The following is an 18680-nucleotide window of genomic DNA, read 5'->3' on the forward strand; positions in this document are numbered from 1 at the left end:
AGGGTTATTGCAAATAGATCTCTGCTGTCCAGGCTAGAGTCTGTAAGCTGCAGGTGATGAGAAGGAAGTGGAGTCACACATCTTGGATCTGAATAGGCCAAAGAACATCCAGGCAGAACTCTTTGGAAGGAGGTCGGACATGCCAGACTCACACCACCGAAAAACAGATATCTATCTATTTCACTCCTTTTATCTTGCAGAGAAATTTTCTACCCAACCCTCCACGAAAATATGCCAAGAGAGGACAGGTGAGTTCTCGTCATGTGATGTTACACACACGGCATCTTATTTTACAGTGTCTCAGTTGGGTTGTTATATTTAAAGTCACCTTGCATTCCCTCCTCTACTTTTTTCTTTTCTTGTTTTCAGCCTATGTCTTTACCATGCTACTATGTTGTGTATAAAGCCAGATTGTTGATGTTATTTCTATAAAACAGTGTTTGTTTTTCTTAGTTTCTCTCTTAACTTGGCTATCATACAAGCAATTGAGACTCTTTTACTTATTTATAAATCTTTACAGCCAAGGAGGAGAATTTAAACTGACCACAATTTTCCTATGGCTGAGCCTATAAAAGCGGCTTCCGGCTAGAAACTGCACTGGGATCGTAAAGGGAGGCTCTTTGATCTGTAGATAGGCCTCTTTGCAGAGATCGCCAATAAATTGATATAAACTTAGGCTGGGTAAAAGGCCCTGAGTCTGCGAACTTATTTGCAAATCTACAGCGAAGTAAGAAATACAAGAGAAATAGAAAATAAACCACTCACACACATACATTCGAGAGAAAAGGTAGCTGGAATTAGGCATCTTGACTTCAACTAAAGTCAGATTTCCCAATTTTCAGCGCATACATTCAAGGAAAAGGATCAAGAGAAGAGGTGGATGAAGTCAGGCATCTTAACTTCGATTGAAGTTAAGCTTCCCAAATTTCCAGCCCTGTTTATTGTAGAAGACCGTACTTATACTTCTGAGAAAAGGGAGTACCTTCATAGTCGAAAGAGTACAATTAATCACAAAAACAGATGAATTCTAAAATACAACCAGTTAAATGTTTTAAGGCTAAACATTTCTTATCTGTGTATTCACTACATAAGTTCATAGTGAGTTCAGAATGATGAAGGTTCACAGAGTCTAAGGTTAATAAGATCTGAAACTTACAATAGTATACAACTTATCAATTAGAATGGGCCTAACTATACATTATCCAGCTATCTCTTAGTTCATTATGAGCCCAGGACAATAATTTTTATCTATCTTTCCTTCTAAGAAACAGTAAATTCAGACATATCTAGGTAGCTTCATTCCACTTAGGTCATGAGAAGTTTAAACAAACTTGCCCATATTTATGGTGAAAATACCAGGATTCGTGGTGCCATCTGCAGTAGAGGCTTATCTGAAGCCACAAATCTGCTAGTAGGCTATCCTTAGTGAGGCATCTGGAGGTCCACAAAGGTATTTATTGCAGCCATAAGCTAACTTTAACTTTTAAAGCTATTTGAATCAAATCAGGAATTCCATAATCAGGGATTAATTCATCTGAATAACAAACAGTGCATCTTCAATAAGATCCTGTAGGAAGTTTGCTCAATCAGAGCTGCTCAGTACCCAGAAAATAACAATTCACACCAATGCCAGATGTATTTATTTTTTGTTTTTTGAGACAGGGTTTCTCTGTGTAATCTTGGCTATCCTGTACTTACTTTTGTAGACCAAGCTGGCCTTAGACTCACAGTGATCCATCTGCCTTTGCCTCCCTGGGTGCTGGGATTAAAGGCATATGCCACCATGCCAAGCTCTAATGCCAGATTTTAGAGAGATGTAGCAGTGCACAATTGACAGGGTAGTCAGAGGTTGGAAGCAATTCTGGGATACATCACGATACAGACCTTGCAAATACCAGATCACCTCCAGAGATCTCTCATGCCTACTGGACTTCCCCAAATCAATGGCTCCTGACAACATGTCAGAGGCTGGAAGCAGTTTGGGGGTGCATCGTGGTATAAGACCTTGCAAACACCAGATCACCTCCTAGACAGCCCACATGTCTGGTGAGCTCCCTTTACAGGGCGGCTCTTGGTACAGGATGCCCATTTAGTGAATGCTTTAAAGGCCAGTGCCTCTACCTTATCCCAAGTGCTAAGAGTATTTCAGTCTGGATTACTCGAATGAGCTAGCCCAACCCAGGTAACTCATGCTTACTCCTGGGTGCAATGCTTTTTCATAATAAGGGGCACAGGCCTCTTATTCTGTGTTTCTGTTTGTAAGAACAGAATTCCCAGAGAATTAGAATCCAAGATCCACTTCCACTTTCATTAGTCTCCCAGGACCTCTTCATCTGCTCAGAAGCTTTGATTCTGAAAACTTTCATGTCACTAGCAGCATCACATGACCGCTTTCCGACTCGTCACAAGACGGTTTGAACTTTCTGTTGATGACTGGTTTGTGTCAGGAAGTGCTGGATACTCATCACTTCTGTATGATGACATCTGCACTGAGATACCTGGGCTCTCCTTTTCCAGGGTGAGGCCACATTTATTCATCTGTGTAATGCATAATTACAAACTATTCACAGAATGTCCAAGGACTGGTAGAGAAGATAGTACCAATAGCTCTGACTGACCTCAAGTGTTCTGTCAAAGTTGCTGTCTACATTAAAGAATAACCAATAGCGTAAAGTGGGGGCAGGGTCTAGAACAGTGGACAGTGGCAGGACCACCTCTTGGGTTAGAGTAACCTCGGTTGTGCTTGCCTTCAGCTCTCTGCCCTGGACTGGAGTTAAGAGCTGTGACTGCCTGTATCACAGAAGGCAAGGATGAAAAGTCATTCTGATGGATATGCAAAAGCAGTGTGAGTTCCGTTGTTGTCTCTTAACACTGCAGCCAGCATGCCATTCCTTTGAGCTTTGGATAGGGAGGCCATCAAGAGGAAGAGCCATAGCAATTAGTCAATAGACAAACCACCAAGAATGATGCCTAAAGACAAGCTTCTCCTGAAAGCAGAGATGGCCCAGGGTATCAAACGGTTGACCCTATCACCTTGCTACTTCCATTCTCCCACTACTCAGCCCATGGTGGACCAGTCCTTAAGCCAAGCTCATGCTTGTCCCTCAGATGGTCACAGGAAGGTAGAAAATTTCCCAATGGCCCATGGACTACATAGGTGTCCTGGCCCATGGGACAAGTAGAACACAGTTTCCTGGAAGAGGGAGTGGGGATTGAAAAAAGGGGGACAGAGATGTGAGAAATATGAAGCCAAGTTTAGAAAGTCCCAATCAAGGCTTACTTCATTACAAGTGAGTACAGTTTATATAGCAAGGATACTATAAGCTCTGTTACAATCTCACTTCCCCCAGCCCCCAGGCAAGAATACAATCCTCTGAGTAGTTCCCTGTAAGAACTTCCTTAATCCATTTCTTTCAAAGGTAAGCAATCCGAAGATAGCCAAAATACGAGACCTCCTTCAGCCAAGATCAACAACTTGAAGGTCACAGCATGGAGCCTATGCACAAGATTTCTAGCATGGCTGAATTTAGCATAGCTCCCCACATCTTGCTCTTCTTTTTAAGTTTATGAAGCACCTGTCTTAGGTTGGTTAACTAAAAACCCTTCTTGTCAGTCATCCAGGTCCTGGATATAATTTTCATAGGCCCCTGTCTTAGGTCGATAGGATTTAGAATCACTTTTACCCGTAATTGGCTGCCTTCATGTCACACAGGGTTAAGAGAGTGCTTCCGATCTATACCATGAACTCATGATTGTATTGACTGCAATTGCTGAGTCATGAGTTGGGTTAGGCAAGGAAGGAAGGCACAGGCTATAATTTCAAGCTCTGCCATCCCCACCAAGGATAATCCTTGCTGTAGAATACTATTAATTCTAAAGAGATTATATTGAATACCAATCTAGTTGCATCATACTCATAAGGAGTCTAGGGAAATGTAGCATGACATTGAAACTTGCTCAGTCGTCTCAAATCTCTAACCTCTTAGTTAAGGCATAAACAATATTAGTAAAGCAATTGCAAAAATAACAGTAGATACAAGAATAATAACAGAGATGTTTACCACTCAACAGTGTACTCCAAGTCCCTTTTCATTTCTCCACAATCCTGCAAATAAAACTGACCCTAACAATTAAGTTGGAAAAGTACTTGTAAAGCTTACAATTTGAGCTTTTGGAAGGAAAATATTCTGGAGGAGTCTCTGCGAAGCACTGTTTCCAAAGTTCAGTCAGGTCAGCAAACTCTTGAGGTCTGCAAGGAGGATGTCTCATGGGTACTGGAACACTCGAATTCTCCTTTCCCCTTTATACACAGGGAAATCAAGCAGTCCAGTGTTGTTGACATACGTTATCCCAAGAAACAGGTTGAAGAAAAGGAGGATCAGGAGTAACTGTCCAATGAAGCTTCACCTCCGACCTTGGCATCATCAGTAAACTCATCCATGGCAGCATCCATTTGACACACAAGCCTCTCGGGTATCCAGCGTGTTCCTGTGAGAAAACACAAACAGTGCCTCGACCCCATATTAATACAGCGTGGGGTCCATTTGGCTGTCCAGTTAAAGGATTCTCCCATACCACTCTAGTGAAGGATGACTGAGTATTAGTGTGCTGCAGAATTTCCTTTGGCAATAAGCAATAAAAATTTTAAAATAAAGAGAACGTGACTCAAAGCATTTTTAGGTGATTGGGGTATAGTTCCCCCTTCTTTACTTTTGTAAATAGGTTTGTATGGTAGAATGAGCTCATTTCACCATTTCTTGTAGCTTCTGTAGTCTGGAGAGAAGCAAGTACACATCCAAAATAGGTATCCATGGAAACATGAACACATTTTAACCTTTCAAATTTAGGTGAGCTTGCCAGAGCTCAGAAGAAAAGAACTTACATCTCTGCAAGTAACTTAGCTTATCAGCAGGGTATCATGCCCTATGGAGACCAGGTTGGAACTCAGGAGTTCCGCCTGCCTCTGCCTCCTGAGTGTTGGGATTAAAGGCATGCTCCACCACTGCCCTGTTTAGTTATTTCATCTCAATTCCAGTAAAAAACAAAAATCTTTAAACATATCAAGCAAAAGTTAATCAGGGAAACAAGAAAATTCTAAGCCTTGGGTCAGTTGTGCCAATTTAGGCTTTAGTTAGTGAAAGCCCTGACAAACACCTTGCAGCTAAGGAGCTTTGGATTTTAGCTGCTATTAACTCTAAGGAGAAGAGTTTGGTTCCTTCCCTTTAGTTGCCAGAAACTTAGCCTCACATCTCTCGGCTCTCTACCTTTTTCCCTGAACCTTTTTAGAGAGGGCAAGGAGAAGTGTGACTATGACTAAGCCCATTGCAAACAAATTCATAAACACCAAAACAAAGCCAAAAAAAAAAAAGGTCTAGGAGCCTTCTGCCATGGTGCCTTGGAAAGGGATCATAGCAGTTTTATTTTATTATTCTTCTAGGCAGTTAACTCCATTATCTAGGTCAGTTTAGAAAACTATCAGCCTCCTAGGTCCGCCTCTCCAACAGGTCACCACTCTAGCCTTACGCTTGTTTAACTAGTTTGATCCAAGCTGGAAACTCCTGGTTCCAAGAACAAAACTAGTTTAATCTCTCTTTTTTGAGAATCACTGAAAATGAGTTAGAAAAATGACCAGCAGGTAAAGGCTGGCCCTCTTTATAGAACATAAAAGATAAAACAACATTTAAATAATTAGACAAATTTACAGACAAAGAAACAAAATTTGACATGATGGCCATAAAACAAACAGTCTGACAGGCAAGACAAAACAACACAGTTTCGAAACTTTGAAAATATACGGCATGCCTGGGGTCTATACTATAACTAATGGTTTTCATTAAGGTCTTGTTGCACCATGGAAAAAGCTGGAGGAGCTAGAGGTGGAGGCCACCAGTCAGGTTCATGATGGGGGTCGAGAACACCCCTGATCATTGCCCAAAGTGAAAAATCCATGGCAAGGGTCTCTTCAGGTCTCTTTGTAACATAGTGACACTGCAATCTTTTACCAACTTTATCCTACATCTCCAAATTAGCTGTTCCTTCCTCAAGATACCATGGACATACTTCATTGACAAAATCTAACAATTCAACCAATTGTTCAATATTTACCTTTATTCTTCACGTTTGAAGCTTATATCCCAGTGTCTGTCTGAATAAATCTTTGCTATTGCTCTGTCCCATGTTTTCGTTGCTTGCCTTACCATTTCTCTGTGAAGCGGATGACTTCGGGGGAACCGTTTCACTTGTCTTTTCGAGGGCACCCTTCAAAGCAACATCCATCACTTAGTCCCTCGTTTCCAGGCCCCTCTTTTCGGGCGCCATATGTCCTGGCCCATGGGACAAGTTGAACACAGTTCCCTGTGGAGTAGGGATTGAAAAAAGGGGGACACAGACACGAGAAATCTGAAGCCAAGTCTAGAAAGTCCTGATCAAGGCTTACTTTATTTTACAAGTGAGTACGGTTTATATAGCAAGGACACTACAAGCTCTATTACAATCTCACCTCCCCCAGCCCCCAGGCAAGAATACAATCCTCTGAGTAGTTCCCTGTAAGAACTTCCTTATTTCTTTCAAAGGTAAACAATCCAAAGATACCCTAAACACAAGACCTCCTTCAGCCAAGATCCACAACTTGAAGGTCACAACATGGAGCCTAAGCACAGGATTTTAGCATGGCTGAATTTAGCAAGGCCCCCCACACATGGAAGGGTTTTTTCCCTTTTATATCATCCCCCCTTCTTTCTCTTCCTGTCTTCCTTCCTTGATTTTTTGAGGTGGAGTCTTATGTAAGCCAAAATAATCTCAAACTCACTATATAGCCAAGAATGGCCTTGGGCCCTTGATTCTCCTGTCTCAACTTTCCAGTGCCAAGACTGGGATTTTTCTGTGTTCCTATAGAATCACCTTTCATTTCTCAAACCATTACCATCTTCCCTGAAGTTGGGACCAGAAACGTATGTGTTCCGGTGCACATGTCATTAAGATACTTCCAGGTTCCTGTGTTAACTGTGATCATAGAAAAACCCCACCAACTTCTGAAGGGAGGCTTTGAGGAACTCATTTGAGTAACTTTCTGAGTCACGGGCTTCCCACAGGGACAGGTGTGGTGGGTAACAAATAGACCCCCCCCTAGGCCCTCTCAGTTATTTAGGGGTTTTGTTTGTTTGTGGGTGTTGTTGTTGTCGATGTTACAAGGTTTCAGGATGTCTTCAAAGTCATGATTCTCTTTCCTTAATCTCCTGAGTCGGGTGCGGGTGAGGTAGCTGAGCTACATCTGGATCTGTAGGCCTGGTTTGAGCTGCCGTGACCTCAAAGGCCACCCCTTAGTGACACACTTCCTCCAACAAAGCCATACCTACTCCAACAAGGCCACACCTCCTAAAAGTGCCACTCCCTGCTGACTTATCTACAGGGCCATTTTTTTTTTTTTATCCAAACCACCACACTAGTCTTTCTGTGTCAGTGTCTTTGGTTTTTACAAGGAAGATGGTTTTGGCTCAGTGGTGGCCCAGTGGGGCTCATCCCAGTGATGCAGATGTTCTACCTTCTAGATGCAGAACTCCGACGAATGTGAGATGTGCCCATATGAAGGAACGCTCTTCTGCTGTGATACCTGTCCCAGAGCCTTCCACAAAGAGTGTCACATCCCAGCAGTGGATATCGAGAAGTGAGACACGATGCCTTCTCTGTCTCCTAGACGCCCTTTCCTTGTCATGCACATTACCCTTGTAGAGTGGCAACTTGTGTCTTGAGAGGGGAAAGCAAATGGCTCTTAATAACAAATACCAAACAGGAAGATTCAGAGGGCTGTGTCCAGATGTTGTCAGCAAAGGGTTAATATTCTCTGGGTTAAGGAGACATCTCTTTTGGTGCAAAGGCTGGGCCCTTTGCCTGCACGCTGCTACTGCTTTTTCTCAATCTTGTCCACAAGATTGGGAGTGTCTGTTTGTCACATTTCACCAAGTTGTAATGGACCCTTGGAAGTCCAGGGTTCCCAGAGTTTTTCGAAGACCATTTTACTGTGTTCAGACCGGACAGCCTGCTCTCCTTGTGCTCCCAGCAACCTCTGACAGGAAATGGGGACCCACCAACCACTCTAAAGCCCACTTTCCAAGGACTAGCTCCTGATATGAGGGAATTAAAATCCTAAGCAGGGAGGGGGTTTTGGGGGTGGGGTAGAGGGGTCCTTCCGAGCCTGGAGAGCCACTCCCCCAGATGAGATGATCAGCCACCCCTGAGAACAGAGTGGCCGGCATAGGCACAGTGGCTGTTTTCAAGGGTCTGAACCCTGCTCACTTTATGCCCTGTCTTTCAGGACACCATGGAGTTGCGTCTTCTGTAGGATTCAGTCCTTAGGAAGCCAAGAGAGTTGTCCAGAATCCGAGATACTGCAGAGGCAGATGTCGCCCCAGGAACAGTTGGTGAGTCACTGTGAACCCCACACATTCTCCCTTCCTCTAGAAGAAGACAAACAGGCTCAGAGCTAGAAGGATAGAACCCAAAGGGAGCCTGCTGCTCCAGCATGCTGCTCTCAGAGCATAATCCCTTGGTATAAAAACTAACTTAGTCATTAATGACAAGAGCCAAGAGGCTCTCTCTCGTGTTGGGCAAACTTCCAGGTGGGTTTGCATGGTGCCTCCCCCCGGGGATGTGTATAGACTCTGCCTTTCCAAGTCTCTGGCTTGAGTCCTTTATTCTTGCAGAAGTGTGAATTTGTTCTCCTGAAAGTCTATTGCTGTCCCGAGAGATCCTTTTTTTCCAAGATGCCATATTATTGTTATGTAAGTAATGGCTGCTGAACCCCTGATTCCTGGCTTCCATGATGCCATGGGACTGTCATCAGAATCCCCCAGGAACACAGGCTCTGTTGTTTCTGTGGAGTTTCTGGGACCCCGTGGAAGGTAAATGCTGAGCGATGTCAGTCACTCTCCCATTGCTCTTTCTCTCTCCAGTTAAGTGATGTGGCCAGGGATGTGCCAGAACCTATGTGGCTAGACAGGATCAAGAGAAAGCTGAGTACACAGGCTTACTCCAAAGTGGAAGAGTTTGTGAATGACATGAGGCTCATCTTCCAGAATCACAGAAGTACGTTCAAGGTCAGTGTCCCTCTCTGCCTGCGTCTCATCTTCCGGGTTACTCAGCAGCACCTCCTTTTCTGCTTAGTTTTCCACATCTTTCTGTAATAAGGTTCCATAAACAAGAGATCTGAGGGTGCCAGACACAGTGGTGCATACCTGTGTGATGGCAGCATTCAAAAGGCTGAGGTAGGAGGATTGTCTTGTATTCAAAGCCTGCCTGAGCCTGAGACCATGCCTCAGAAAACAAAAACAACAGCATCAAAACAAGCAAAAACAAAAACAGAACAAAACAAAAGAACTGGAAGTGATTTTTGTTTTGTTTTGTTTAAGATCTAGACTGTGTCTCACCAACAAAAAGGTCCTCAGTACCACAGAGCTCATTTCTCTGCTGTTCTACAAGCCTAGAGGGCCACACAGAGGAAAATTAAGCCAACCCTCCCCTTCCACACACAGATGAGAATAATTTTAAAAGTATTTGTATGTCCAATTTGGGTGTGGTAGCACAGGATTTTAATCCTAGCATATGGGAGGCAGAAGCAGGCAGATCTCTCAGTCCGAGTGAGGCCAGCCTGCTCTATAGAACAAGTTCAAGGATAGCCAGGGCTACACAGAGAAATCCTGTCTGGAAAATAAAAAGTGTGTGTGTGTGTGTGTGTGTGTGTGTGTGTGTGATAAGCAAACTTACGTGTCATTCTTTACGTCTCAGCTTCTTTGAGACAACAGCTCACCATTGTGGAGGGCTGGGGTTACAGATGCATGCGCCCTACGTGCAGCTTTCCATGGGCTTTGGGGACCTGAACTCAGTTTTTCACAGTTGTGTGGCAAACACTGACCCAATGAGCCATCTCTCTAGCCTGAGCATTTTTTTGTTTCTTACCTTCCCGTAGGCAGGATTATCAGGAATATCAAAGCCCACGTCTCTTTACACATGAATGAACCATGAAGTTAGCAGAGGTTAGACATATCAAGGAGGAGGAAATGGCTCTTCCACTGATGACGATCACTATTAATCTTGCCTTTGTTATTTTTTTTTTCTAGGATGCTAAATTTGGCCAAATAGGACTTATACTGGAGTCTAAGTTTGAGACGAATTTCAAGGAAGTGTTTGCTGTCCAGGAAACAAATGAAAACAGCTGACTGACATCACAGAATCTGCTGGTGTCCTGGCACAGTCTGCCTCTCTGGCCATGTCTTCCCACTTGTAGCAATGGGCGTGTTCTATTGACTCCACCATCCCTGGAGGATCGCTCTGGGTCACATGGAAACAGCTGCAGCTGGGAGTTACCCTACCTGGACTTGGGGGTCCATCTCCCGGCCTCCAGCTGGATCCAAGGATGTGGTACGTTGCTGTTGGAGCCTTTATCTAGCTGGCTTAGTACCCTCCAACACACACACACACACACAGTGTGTGTGTGTGCTGCTTTCCTTGTCTCCTACTACAGTGGGAAATTCACAATAAATCACAAATTTCCAAGACTTCAAAGTATGTGGTAGCTCGCTCCTGTCTCAGTCCTTGGGAACCTGAGGCAGGAGGATAGCTGCAAGTGTGATGCCTGCCTGGGCTATATAGTGACTTTTAGCTACCCTGGGCTATAAAGTAAGAGCATGATTCAGGAAAAAACAAACCACTCACCAAGTAAGACCAAAAAAAAAAAAAAAAGCCTTGACTCTGGATCTTTCTCTAGGAGACTCATTGTAAGATAATGTCCTACAAGCAAAGCCTCAGGGTGGCATTGTAGAGTTGGGCCACTGCCAAGCCAAAAGGTGATTGTTGGAGTCTCCATAGGTCCTCGAGTGGTTAACCAACACAGGGGCCAAATTTTAACCTATAGAAAAGCACTGAAAGCTGGGTGCAGTGGTGCATTCCTCTAATCCCAGGACTCAGGGAGGCAGAGGCAGGCAGATCGCTGTGAGTTCGAGGCCAGCCTGGTCTACAAAGCAAGTCCAGGACAGCCAAGGCTAACACAGAGAGACCCTGTCTTGAAAAAAAAAAAAAACTAAAACCAACCAACCAAGCAACCAAACACACATGCAAACAAACAACAAACGACTATGCGAGCTACAGGCAAGTAAAGTGGCATATTTGCTGGTGGGTGGAGAAAAGGCAACTCTTAAGAAAGATGGGGTTGGGTGGCACTTGCTATGTTCTACTAATAGATTGATATGAGCTACTTAGAGCTAGTAATCCCAAGTAATCATGAGAAAAGACACTAAGGCCTGCAGCTGGAAGTCAGGCAGCAGCAAAGGCACGTGCCAAGCCCTTGTATTCAGAAAGACAGAGCTCCGGAGAAGACTAGACTCTAGGTTCAGGAAGTGTCAATGTCAATGTCAGGGTCCTGAGACTCAGACAGGGGCACTGAAATAGGTGCGTGAGGACTTTGAACTTGTTTCCCCTGAACCTGTTGCCTATGGAAGAATCCCTTTGAAAAGCTACTTATGTCCCCTGTCTTGCTTGAACCAAGACTATCACAGGGGCCTCCCAGCGTGCCTCAAGTGACATTGGATAAAGAAAGCGGAAATGCTAAACTGGCTAACAAAGTTATCAATACTTTAAAAACAAAACTTTTTATTTGAATCATTGTGAATTTGACATCATAGCCCTGGTTTCTTCACATGATTCGGCAGTTCGTAGATAAGGTAGATGTGTGGGTGGACCAACTCAAAAGTCCTGGACCTGGGCCTGGATGGTAGCCAAGTTGGTCAGCCCAAATGCTCTCCCACACCCATGAGTTATCAATACTTAAATGTTATTCTGTGCTGCAGAATCTAATCCATCTGGAGATGGCCAAGGGCTATGATTCTAGGATGTCTGTGCAGGTTTGGCATAGCTTCAGCACACATTAAAGAAGCAGAGGGACTACTGGTGGAACTACGATCTCAGACTTGGGGGTAAAAACATAACTGAAATGATGAGATAGCTCTATTCTTTTAGCTCTAACCCTAAAAAATGGGTCCATGAGATAGATGACTGTGGTCCTTAGGGCCATTCAGAGGCATGAACTCAATGAGGTGGCAAGCAACGCACTGCTGGGGTCATGAGCATCCTGAATCAGCTTAGCAGAGGCTGCTCTCTGTAGGATGGAATCATGGTGGGGCCATCTCCCACTTCCTACTTCCGTAGTAGCAACAGAAACACTGAGTTCCGGATAACCAGAAACACACAACTGTTGGAGACAAAGTAGTTTCTGTGGAGAGACAGCTGGAGACTTTGTTTGTAGGTGCCCCTGGAGACAGCTAATTGGATACAATGTTTCTACAGTCATGGGCAGCCTGTAACCATACTCCTTATAGATATCACCAGAAGAGTAGAGGAAACAGATGGGCACGTGGTGGAGGTCAGCCATTCCAATAAAAGCCTAGATCCTTTCCCCAATTTGAACCAGTTCTCAGTGGGACTCAGAACTCATCAAAAGAACCGGGGCCTGTTTCCCAGCAGAATGAGCTTTGCAAGTACATATACACTGGTGTCAGTCCTGAGCCTGGGTCCAGTTTTTCCCTTCAGGGTGTCTAGGCACTGATGCTAGACTCAAAGGAATGGACTGTAGCAGGTGGGTGGGGTCTTCAGGATCCCAGTCTGGAGGTGAATGCCTGGAGGGAGAAAGCCTTCTTGGTTGGCACTCTTTGAGTGTTACAGAGCTCGCCCAATGATACAGCAACACAGCTCTCTTTACTGGGGAAGTGGGTAGGGCTTTTCAGGTGAGTGAACATCATTGGCTGAGGCTGGGGTGCTGGGAATGCTTCATTTGCATAGAGAGGAGGAATTCCAGGTGCTAGGCTTTGTGACTACCTAGGCTATTCACACCCAGGGCATGCAGGCACAGAACAGGAAGGGAGCAATCCTTATTCCTGCAGGTTCAAGACTGAGATTTTCATGGTTTGGACATATCTTGGCTAGCTTTAGCTCTATGCTTGTTTTCCTCAGTTGCACAGTTAACATCCCACACACAGTGGTTCCATTTATTGACACTGACTCATGCCAGGGAAAGGAATGTATGGTCTTCCATGGAATGTTAGACCCAGCATCTGAGCTGATGCTGCTCTTTGGGAAGCCAAGGCTCCATCACCGTCTCCTGATAGAGGAGACTATGGAGAGGCCAGGTCATATCCCTGTCACAGTGAGTGCACTGGATCTCCAGAGCCACCTAGCAACCATTTCCCTGGTTCCTAAGTGTATTATCAGGGTAGATACAGAAGTTAGTTGGGATGGCTTTTTCAACTAGAAAATGACAAAGACTGTCTCAGAAAGACCAAGCAGATGGAGGTGGACACTGAAATTTCCCATGGGACAAGTCGTAGAAAGCAGTATTCCAGCACAATCCAGGTATTGGCAGGGCTAGTGTCACTTTGCTATCCCCACTGCACCTCCATTCAGTTCAGGAGGCCACAGTCTGCAAAGGCTAAGCCCTTCATGGCTGCTAGCTGACTTCTAGAAACTTACCCAATAAGGAGAGAAGCCCTAATGGTACTTGTACCAGATGTGCTGCTCGCCTGCTTTGTATGTATGGGTGTTTTGCCTTCATACATGCCTGTGTACCACATTTGTGCTCTGAGGAGGCCAGAAGAGATGTTGGATGCCAGAACTGTAGGGACAGATGTGAGCCATCAAGTGGGTACTGAGAATCAAACCCAGGTCTTTTGGAAGAGCAGCCAGAGCCGTCAACCTCAAAGCCATCTCTCCTGTCCCCAGATGGGATGTCTTTATTATAGCCCCCTGGAATGTGCTGTACAGCTATTACTATGGAAAATCTACCAGGAAGTGCTAAGTTAAATAGAATTGACTGCATGGATTGGACAGCACTACATGTATAGTTTTACCTTATTGGAAAGTGAGCTCTCCTGGCTTCTGTAAAAAACATAACCTTTCTGATAGGCCTGGTGGGACACATCTTTAATCCTAGCACTCAGAAGAAAAGAGAGGTGGATTTCTGTGAGTTCAAGGCCAGTCTGGTCTACAGTTATAAAGTTCTAGAATTGTAAAAGCTACATAATAGAGGGTCTTCTCTCTCTCTCTCTCTCTCCCTCTCTCTCTCTCTCTCTCTCTCTCTCTCTCTCTCTTTCTCTCTCTCTCTCTCTCTCTCTCTCACACACACACACACACACACACACACACACACACACACTCACACACATACACACACACACACACACACACACACACACACACACATACACAGACAGAGAGAGGGAGGGAGGGAGAGAGAGAGGGAGGGAGAGAGAGAGAGCGCTCATCTGGACACCGTGTGCTATTGTACCCATCTGTATTGGTAACTGTACATTCAATGAATCTGACAAGCAGGTACTCTTGAGTATTTTGAGTACCTTGGTAAGTCATAGGCTTTCTCAGAGTTAAGAGGTACATCTTACAAAGATCCAGATGTCTGGTATGCTGATAAGTGCCCAAGGGTATGGTTTTTGGGGTGTCCCCTTCACAGCACCAAGCCCTCATACTGTGTGTGCATCTCCTACAAGCAAGAAACACAAATATGAGAAGACTGCTGCTGTCCAGCAGAGGGATGAGGTAACTCCAGGCCAGTCAGAAGGATGGAGAGCCTGGAGCTCAGCTCCTGGCATCTGCTGGAACAGATGAGAAAAATGGCTGTGGTTGGCATTCTGATGAAAACCATTCAAGGCTTTTGGATCCTATGTGTACCGGCTGCTTTTATGTGTCAACTTGACAACAGCTCAAGTTATCAGAGAGAAAAGAGCCTTGGTTGAGTAAATGCCTCCATGAGATCCAGATGTGAGGCATTTTCTTATTAATGATCAACGGGAGAGGGCCCAGCCCATCATGGGTGAAGCCATCCCTGGGCTGGTGGTCCTGCCTTCTATAAGAAAGCAGGCTGGGCAAGTCAGGGGAAGCAAACCAGTAAGAGACACACCTCCGTGGCCTCTGTATCAGCTTCCGTCTCCAGGATCCTGCCCTATTTGAGTTCCTATCCTGACTTCATTCAATAATGAACAAAATTAGAAGTATAAGTTGAATTAAAGACTTTCACCCCCAACTTGCCTTTTGGTCATATTGTTTTGTCATAGCAATAAAAACCCCAACTAAGACATGTGTGTTTGATTGGGTGTTGGGATAGAAGATGTGCCGTCTTAATTAATAAAATGTGCTAACCAATGCTTGCTACCTAATAATGGATAATGGATATTATCACCAGTAAGCAAAGCACTATTGTGCAGGTCAAGGTGTTTGCCTTTTGTCAAGCCTTGGTTGCAGCGGGCAGTTTTTGGTTACTGTTGCTGGTGTGAGTAAGAATTGCTTATACTAAAGATAGGACAAGCAGAGATTCTGAAGTCAGCCCATGTGGATGGAAACCCACCACTGTCCATTGGCCAAGTGTCTGTGGGTAATTTACTTGCCCTTGTCCTTGTCCGCTCTGAGTCATGAAGGTGCCAGATATATGTTGCCATGAGGCAAGTTGATTGGTTCATATTAATCACGTGATTATAGAGAGCTTGGCCTTGTATTTAATGCACAAAATATAAGCATCCTTCAATGAGTCAAGACTCATTAGTGCTCAGAGAGACTTAATTTATATATACAGCAAAAGGGGACGTCACTGATGAGATCCACAGTGGTGCAGTGAAAGGGCAGGAAGCCTGGAATGTTGAGCTGGCAAACAGCCCGGAAACCAAGACAGCTCTGGCCACTGACATCAGAAACACCACTTGGAATTTCTGGTTAAAGGGCCTGATGATCAGCTACAAGCTGTTAAAAAAGAAAGAAAGAAAGAAAAGAAAAGAAAAGAAAAGAGTGAGCAAACAAAAACACATTTTTATAACTCTTCAGTCCAGTGTGTAGGAATTCCCCCTCAGAACTATAGAACTGGCTGGGATTGCTCAAATGTGTTGGCCAATGATCCCTCTACCTATATGCCAAAGGAGAAGAGAATGTACACACCAAGGTACTGGGTATCACTAGAAAAAGGGGCCATGGAAGGCTGGACGGCTGAGGAAAGCCTGGCTGATGGGTGGAACCAACCTGGGGAGCAGCTAGTGTGCATCACTGCTGTCCAGTGGAGGAATGGGCCAATTCCAGCCAGTCTACAGGGTGAAGACCCAGCAGCCAAGCTGCTTGAGTCTGCTGGAACACAATCACTGTTTACACTGCACTGTGGATGGAGGCAAAGGCTGAGCTGGCCAGGCCGTTGTTCACTCCACCCTGTTGGACAGCCAAGAGCAACGAAGGAGCCTAAAGCTGTCAGTTATCTATCCTGAACTCAGGGTGCAGGTGTTTTCTGCAAGCTTGCAGAGCCCAGCAGTGCCCTTACTCTGCTGATTGTGTGAGGCCCTTGGAGCTGCTGGAGAGCCTGCCTGTTCTGAGCCAAGAAGTCAAAGACTCTTGGTAGTGACCCTTAGCCTGAATTCCCAGTATCGCTCTTCAGGGTGGATAGGTTATCTCCCTGATGAAATGAGCCAATTCAAGCCAAATTAAAAGTTAAAAAAAAAAAAAAAGCAGTTGTAATGGGAGCTGCTCTTGGGCGGTTCACCAGTCCCAAGGAATGGGGATAAGGAAGTTGTGGTGGAGAGGGAGACAGAAAAGCAGGAGGGAGAGGAGGGGGGCAGAAAAGCAGGGGGGAGGGGAGGGGGGCAGAAAAGCAGGGGGGAGGGGAGGGGGCAGAAAAGCAGGGGGGAGGGGAGGGGGGCAGAAAAGCAGGGGGGAGGGGAGGGGGCAGAAAAGCAGGAGGGAGAGGAGGGGGGCAGAAAAGCAGGGGGGAGGGGAGGGGGCAGAAAAGCAGGGGGAGAAGGGGGCAGAAAAGCAGGAGGGAGGGGTAAGGGCAGAAAAGCAGGAGGGAGGGGAGGGGGCAGAAAAGCAGGAGGGAGGGGCAGAAAAGCAGGGGGAGGGGGGCAGAAAAGCAGGAGGGAGGGGAGGGGGCAGAAAAGCAGGGGGGAGGGGAGGGGGCAGAAAAGCAGGGGGGAGGGGAGGGGGCAGAAAAGCAGGGGGGAGGGGAGGGGGCAGAAAAGCAGGGGGAGGGGGCAGAAAAGAGAGAAAGTGTGAGTGCTGAGAGAGAGAGAGAGAGAGAGAGAGAGAGACAGAGAAAGAGAGCGCTAGTGAGTGAGCAGAGCTAGAGACGAGGAAAGACAGGAAAAGAAAGAAAAGTTGCAGAAAGAGAGAGAAGGGAACCAAAATGTCTAAATTATTTAGTGAAGAGCCTCTGGGGGGCAGGAAGGCCAGCCCCTCCCCACCCCCACCCCCGGGGCCAGAAGGTTCATGGTAGGGGCTGGGCATGCTACTGTTCTAGCTTTTCTCATGGAACACAGCTGTGAGCCTTGCCAACACGCTGGAGTCCAGGAACTACTAGGCCAAGCTCTAATCTGCTTGGCAGGCCAATATTTCTTACCTAGTTATGTGCTCAGAGAAATACAGCAGGAAGCACGGGGAAGGCCATGGCCTGAATCCGTTGGAAAATAAAGACTACTTAGCAAATGTCTAAAACAAAAACTACATCTGATGCTATCACTGCATCTCCTTCAGCAAAGAAAAGGAATTCTCAGGCTTCTTAGAACATCTCCTATATCAATTCTATCAAGATGGATGATAGGTATTCATTGAGCCAATTCAAGCCAAATTAGAGTATAAAGGCAGGTTTGTTGGGGGGGGGGGCAGCTCTCTGGCAGGTTTACTGGTCCCAAGGAATGGGCACAGAAAGATGCCATTGCAGAGCGGGGGTGGGGGACAGTGAAGGAAGGGAGAGAGAAAGAGTGTGCACACACAAAGATGGGGGGGCGGGGAGAGACCAAAATGTCTAGATTATATAGGGAAAAGCTTCTGGGGGAGGGAAAGCCCAGCCCCTGGCCTGGAAAGTTTGGAGTAGAGGGCAGGGTATGCCAGCCACACGTTGTAACAGGTAGGGACTGAGGGATGCTGGGAGAACCTGGAGGCCAGGTCTGCTTTGATATGTTTAGTAGGTACCTCAGCCACTTGCTCAAGGTCTGAAACTCAACAACAGCCTGTATTAACTCCAACTGAAAATCTAGAATAAGTCATGTCTTTCCCACAGGCCTGTTTGATAAACCTTCTGAAGTGGTGATATCAGCTAATACAACACAAGTTAAAGTATTAAATGCAGGTTTATTGAAAGCAGCTCTTGGCCACCGTGCAGCAGGAAGGAGGGAGGGAGGGAGAGACAGAGAGACAGAGACAGAGAAGAGAGACAGAGGGGGGGGGAAGGAGGAGGAGAAGAGAAGAGATGAAATGCAGAAAGAAGAAAAAGTACCCAAGAGAAGAGAGAGGGAAATCAGAATGTCTGGGCTATATAGTGAAGGGTAAGGAGAGGCTCCTGCCCCTGGCCTGGAAAGCTCAAGGTAGAGGACTGGCTACGGCCATCATCCATGCCCTGCAGCAGGTAGGGAGCAAGGGATGCTGGGAGAAGCCCAACAGTGTTATTTACTTCACGGAAACTGGCTTGTTCTCTGGTTCTGAGTTGCATCTCTCCTACCAAAGGCATGCTTCACGTCTGCTGCAGCTGGGAGGGGGCGCGTCTGCCCCCTGAGTGGGTAGGAAGCTCAGAGGGCTTTGTCTGGAGCCTCTCAGGCCTCCAGAGTAAGGCTGGCTATGGGAATGATCTGGACACCTTTGCTGCTGTGTGATGAAGAGGAATA

The 18680-nt window shown here is 45.7% G+C and overlaps 1 protein-coding gene across 12 annotated transcripts in view; it reads left to right on the forward strand.

The window, feature by feature from the left end:
- LOC311595991 (nuclear body protein SP140-like protein) overlaps window positions 1–15132 on the forward strand; it is a 40427-nt gene extending 25295 nt beyond the window's left edge. For 10 of the 12 annotated variants that reach the window (XM_084779174.1, XM_084779170.1, XM_084779176.1 and 7 more), the window contains 6 exons: window positions 201–248; window positions 7548–7663; window positions 8312–8417; window positions 8700–8777; window positions 8949–9092; window positions 10113–10470. In XM_084779174.1, the coding sequence (XP_084635300.1) occupies window positions 201–248; window positions 7548–7663; window positions 8312–8417; window positions 8700–8777; window positions 8949–9092; window positions 10113–10211 (591 nt within the window). In that variant the 3' untranslated portion in view covers window positions 10212–10470. Of the gene's footprint in view, window positions 1–200; window positions 249–7547; window positions 7664–8311; window positions 8418–8699; window positions 8778–8948; window positions 9093–10112; window positions 10471–14543 lie in introns of those variants that run through there. The other 2 variants (XR_014778645.1, XM_084779175.1) reach the window with 2 other exon arrangements.
- Window positions 15133–18680: the final 3548 nt, after the last annotated feature.

This window comes from Acomys minous, assembly GCF_964271855.1.
Source record: "Acomys minous genome assembly, chromosome: 4".
Lineage (NCBI taxonomy): Eukaryota > Metazoa > Chordata > Mammalia > Rodentia > Muridae > Acomys > Acomys minous.